Source organism: Emys orbicularis, chromosome 13 (assembly GCF_028017835.1).
Source record: "Emys orbicularis isolate rEmyOrb1 chromosome 13, rEmyOrb1.hap1, whole genome shotgun sequence".
NCBI lineage: Eukaryota > Metazoa > Chordata > Testudines > Emydidae > Emys > Emys orbicularis.
In genome coordinates, this window is record NC_088695.1 from 2,152,282 (window position 1) to 2,157,841 (window position 5,560).

The following is a 5,560-nucleotide window of genomic DNA, read 5'->3' on the forward strand; positions in this document are numbered from 1 at the left end:
AAGTGGGCAGGGCTTAGGGGGCCACTATGACATCATCAAGCCACAGCTCACAGCCTGGCCAGTGAGGTCACAGCTACTCTTAAAGAGGGCCGGGCTTGATGACATCACCAATGGGAGGAGCTTAGAGGAACCTGCTGAATGCAGTCTAGTGGAAGGGGTGGAGCCATATCTGATGACATCATCTTTTTAAAAAGGGAGGCACATGGAGTCCTCTGATGATGTAATATTTCTTAAAGGGCAAGCTCCCTTAGGACAAGGCATGTGAAAAGGGGGGAACCTGTTGCAAAGGGGTGGAGCCTGATGCAATAAGCTCAGTGGGCGGAGCCTACTATGTTTGCAAGGGCAGAAAGTTAGTGACAGATGAGGTTGTCCTGAGAAAGGGGCGGAGCCTGAGTAACACTTAAAGTGCGAGGATCCCCTTGGACAATGATGTAACATGAAAGGGGCAGTGCTTTCCCCAGGGTGATGTCATAGTAAGTGTTTGATGATGCAATAAAAAGAGGTGAAAACATTATCTATTATTTAAAGGGACAGGCAGCATTGTGTGCGAAAAAGAGAACACGGCCCACGCTAAAGGGACCAACCAAGCACCCGTTCCCCCTGCTCAACCCATCCGCTCTGGGGGCCCTGAACACACACCAGCATTGAGGGAGCAGACTGGGTCATAGCTGAGGGCCCGGACCCCTGGGTTCTCAGCCCTGCTCTGGCCTAGATTGCTTGTGAGAGTGAGGAAGTCGCATCTCTCCGTGCCTCAGTTTCCCCACATGTAGAACATGGATCAACCCAGGCATCCAGGGCCCTACCAGGGAGCCCAGCTTCTGCTCTGGCAGCGGGGGGGGAGGAGCAAAAATGGACCCAAGTGTCCAGGAGCCCGGACAGCAGCTCGGCATCTATAATGAGCGGAGGGGGGGGGGGGCGCGGGGCACGGAGATGAACCTGGGCATCTGGGCCAAGAGAGGACCCTGGGCTGGAGCAGACTGTAGACCCTCCCATAAACAACAACAAAAGTTTGTAACCAGGCTCCAAATTTTATTCTGCCCGAGTCTTCAAGCCACGAATCAAACATACAAAAAACCTTCATCCCCCTCGGCCCAAACCCTGAAAAAACCCAATCCTGCCCTCCCCCAGGAAATTCAAACGCCCTACAACTTTTCCAGGACTTCGCCAGCTGGGATTAACGGCACCCCAGAAGCTCAGTCCCTACCCCCCCCCCAAAGATGTGGGGGGACTAAACACCCCCCCTTAAAGAACAGGGAGAAATTAAGAGTTTAAAAATAAAAATGAGGCTTAACTGGCCATGGAGGTGAAAGAGGGGGCTGGGGAGATTCAGACTGGAACTAAAGGGACCCCCCCAAAAAATGTTTTCCCCAAGGGGGGAACACGACAAATCTAGGAACCACCCCGATATTCATCTCAAGAGATAAGCAGCTCAGGGGAGCACACAGAACCCAGGTGTCCTAGATCTGGGGATATTGGGGGGCAGGGAGGTGAACCCAGGTGTCCGGGTCCTAGAAAGGGCACAGCCCCTGCCCAATTCTCTTGAGTAGAAGCTGAGCCCCCATGCAGGGCCCCGGATGCCTGGGTTCCCCTCTGCTCTTCCTGTTCCCTCCCGAGCACAAGCGGAGATGAACCCAGGAGTCCGGAAGCCTGGGCTTGCAGAGAGAAACTCAGGCCTCCGGGGCCTGGGAGGGCAGGGTAAAAAGGAAGAACCCAGGCGTCTGGGCTTCTGGATAGGGGCTCGGCTCCTACTCCCAGAGCCTGCAGGGAGCAGAGTGGACCCAGGCGTCCGGGCTCCCGGACGGCGGCTCAGCTCCTGCTCCCAGCCAGGAGGGGGAGCAGCCACGGACCCAGGCATCTGGGAGCAGCAGTTTCCCCATGGTGTAGTGGCAGGAGCTGCCGAGCAGGGGGGATTTCACGGCCGGCGGGGACGGTCTCCGCCCTGCACCCCCTACAGCAGGGAGGGAGGGGGGACATGGGGGGGGGGGTCACTGCTTCTGCTGCAGCGCCTCCTTGCGCGCGGCGTCCTGCAGCAGCTGCGTGTCCACCTCGTCCGCCGGCAGCTGCACGTAGCGCACCACGGAGCCCCGGATAAAGCAGTTCTTCACCGACAGCTGGGGAGAGAGAGCGGGGTGAGGGGGAGCGCGGCGCCCCCTGCTGGCTGGGGTGTGTGTGTCAGAGCCCGCCCCCCACAGGTGTCCCCGCCCCCTGCTGGCTGGGCTGGGTGTGTCAGCGCCCACCCCTCACGTGTGTCCCCACCCCCTGCTGGCTGGGGTGGGTGTGTCAGAGCCCGCCCCCCACATGTGAGCCCGCCCCCCACATGTGTCCCCGCCCCCTGATGGCAGCAGTGGGAGTGTCAGAGCCCACCCCCACATGTGTCCCCACCCCCTGATAGCGGGGGGGGGGTACTGTCTGCCCCCCTGCTGGTTGGGAGGATCAGCCCCCGCCCCGTGTCTGTGGCCCCACCCCCTGCTGGGACAGAGACACAGACACCAGACCCACCCTGTGAGAAATGCCATCAGCACGTCTGACCCCCCCCCCCGCTGCCCCCCGCGCTCCCCACGCCCCCCGCCAGCAAGGCCCCCTCTACCCCTTACCATGTGGGGGTACTTCTCTGGATCCGTCACGCTGATGTCGGTCAGCTTGATGTTCAAGTACTGGCAGGACAGACAGACACGCGGACGGTTAACACCCAGACGGAGGGGGGCAAGGGGCTCCCTTCTGCATCGCTCTGCCGGGAAAGCGGGGGGTGGGGGGGGGGAATGGGGCACTGGGCCTGTCCCCTGTACGGGCGTCAGCTACAATCTGGCCCCAGGGCAGGGACTGGCTGGCTTGGGGGAAGAGAGGAGTCCACAGGGGGCCTTGCCCCAGCAGGGGGCAACAGATCCGACCTGGCCCCAGGACAGGGCACGGGCTGGTTCAGGGGGGTGGGATGGAGGGGCACAGGGGGCAACAGATCCGACCCGGCCCCAGGAGAGGGGACGGGCTGGTTCGGGGGGTGGGATGGGGGGGGCACCGGCTCCGATCCAGCCGCAGGACGGGACGGGCTGGTTCAGGGGGTGCGATGGGGGGCGCAGGCGGCACTGGCTCCGATCCAGCCCCTGGACAGGGGATGGGCTGGTTCAGGGGGGTGGGATGGGGGGGGGGCGCAGAGAGCACCGGCTCCGATCCGGCCCCAGGGCGGGGGAATCTCCTGGGCCAGGTGCACTGAGGGGGGGACACGCTCTGAAAATAACCTGGAAATTTCTTACCTGATCCACAGAATGGAGGGTCCCACAGATACTGCAACAGAGAGGGAGCGGTGTTACCACAGGGGTTACAGTGGGGGGGGGGGCTGGGAGCCAGGACTCCTGGGTTCTACCCCAGCTCTGGGAGGGGAGTGGGGCCTAGTGGTTAGAGCGGGGGGGGGGGGCTAACAGGCAATGGGGGATCCCCGTGTGCACCAGGACTCACCTCAGATCATTTTTTAACTCCACCACCACGTCCTTCCCCACCAGGGATTTGAAGAACGAATAGAAAAGCTGGCGAGAAATGGGGGGGGAGGGAGGTGAGACCCCCATAGAGAGACAGAGACATCACAGCTCCCCACCCCCCGACTGCCCCCTTGGTCTGGGGCACCTCACCATCACCGCCCTGCAGTCCCCGAGCCGCCCCCTGACCCCATCCTCCTCCCACTCAGCGTTCACCCCCCACCAGGCCAGTGCCCCACAAGCCCTGGGGCCAGCCATCAGGCTGGGAGTGGGGGATGGCGCACGTCAGCACCCCAGGGTCCCTCCACTCTGAGCGAGGGGGCGTCTCCCTGCAGGCGGGGCTGGGGCCTCTCCCCAGGGACTCACTGGCACGCAGCCGGGGGGCCCCCCCAGTGCCTCCCCCCCAGCCAGCGGCTCTCAGGCCGGCTCACCCGCTGGGTGCCCCTTGCCACCCCCCAAGGCCCCTCCTCTCCTCCCCCTCCCCCTGCATGCCCCCTTCCCCTCCTCTCCTCCCCCTGCATGCCCCCCTCCCCCCCCACCCACATATCCCCTGGCTACCCGCATATCCCCCAGCTCCCCCATTCCCCACCGTGCCCCTCCTCTCCCCCCCCCGCATACCCCCCCTCCCCTCCTCCTCCTCCTCCTCTCCCCCGCCCTGCATGCCCTCCTCCCCTCCACCCCCCACCCACATATCCCCTGGCTACCCGCATATCCCCCAGCTCCCCCATTCCCCACCGTGCCCCTCCTCTCCCCCCCCCGCATACCCCCCCTCCCCTCCTCCTCCTCCTCCTCTCCCCCGCCCTGCATGCCCTCCTCCCCTCCACCCCCCACCCACATATCCCCTGGCTACCCGCATATCCCCCAGCTCCCCCATTCCCCACCGTGCCCCTCCCCTCCTCCCCCTGCATGTCCGCCTCCCGCCCCCCAGATGTCCCCCAGCTCCCCCTATAGCCCCCGGCTGCCCCATTCCCCACCATGCCCCCCTCCCCTCCCCGGCGGGGGTTCCCGGGGGCAGTGACGTCACGCACTCACCATCCCGGCGGCGCGAGGCGCGTGGGGCAGCCTGAGCCCGGCAGCAGCGATCGGGCCCGGGCCGCGCAGGCGCACTGGGGGGGCTTCGTTCCGGCGCGGACTCCGGCGGATGGGGGGGGGGCGCTCCCTCGCCACGTGACACAGGGCTGAGGACCGAACGAGGAAGCGAGGGGGGAGGGGAGAAGACGCTCTTAAAGGGGCCGCTCCCTGTTACTCCTCTTCTTAAAGGGGCCGCTGCTTGTCACTCAAGCTCTTAAAGGGGCCGCTCCCCAATACCCAGGCTGGCTCTTAAAGGGGTCCCCGCCCATTTCACTCTCACCCCCCCAGCTCCTGCCCCCCCGCTCTCCATGCAGCTCCCCCCATCCCGGCAGCCTCCCAGGGGCCACCGCGAGCCCCAAAACAGCACCGGGGCCTGTCCCATGGGGGATCGGTTTGAGCCCAGACTGGCCTCTGCACGACCCCCCCGAATGCCACCTGGCTGGCCCCAGCCCCACGTGGGGTCACCGTTCGGGCCAGAGGGACCCCACATCACACTGCAAGAGGCCCAACGCTGGCCCGGCCCGGCCCAGCGCCCGTCAACCTCTCCCACTGGTGGATCCCACCTCCTGAAGGGAATGGGGGGGGGGGGGCAGGGAAATGGACAACTGGCCCTTTGAGATTATGGGGCATGGAGGGGGACAAATGGGTCTAATCCCCCCAGAAGGGGCTGGTGTCACCGTGTCCCCACGCCCCTGAACATGCAGCACCTTGCTCAGTGGGGGCCATGATCAATAGGGATCTAGGGCATGGGGGGGGAGGGCTGGGAGCCAGGACTCCTGGGTTCTCTCCCCGGCTCTGGGAAGGAAGTGGGGTCTGGTGGTTAGAGCAGGGGGGGCTGGGAGCCAGGACTCCTGGGTTCTCTCCCCAGCTCTGGGAGGGGAGTGGGGCCTAGTGGTTAGAGGTGGGGGGGGAGGGCTGGGAGCCAGGACTCCTGGGTTCTCTCCCCGGCTCTGGAAGGGGAGTGGGGTCTGGCGGTTAGAGTGCGGGGATGACTCCTGGGTTCTCTCCCCAGCTCAGGTAGT

General features: G+C 64.6%; 1 protein-coding gene across 1 annotated transcript; it reads right to left on the reverse strand.

The window, feature by feature from the left end:
- Positions 1 to 1,926: 1,926 nt before the first annotated feature.
- Positions 1,927 to 4,565, reverse strand: LSM2 (LSM2 homolog, U6 small nuclear RNA and mRNA degradation associated). Its single transcript, XM_065415753.1, has 5 exons — positions 4,500 to 4,565; positions 3,451 to 3,518; positions 3,249 to 3,279; positions 2,595 to 2,654; positions 1,927 to 2,111 (listed from the first exon to the last, which is right to left on the reverse strand). The coding sequence occupies exons 1-5, from the start codon at positions 4,500 to 4,502 to the stop codon at positions 1,986 to 1,988; spliced, it is 288 nt and encodes a 95-aa protein (XP_065271825.1). The 5' UTR covers positions 4,503 to 4,565; the 3' UTR covers positions 1,927 to 1,985.
- Positions 4,566 to 5,560: the final 995 nt, after the last annotated feature.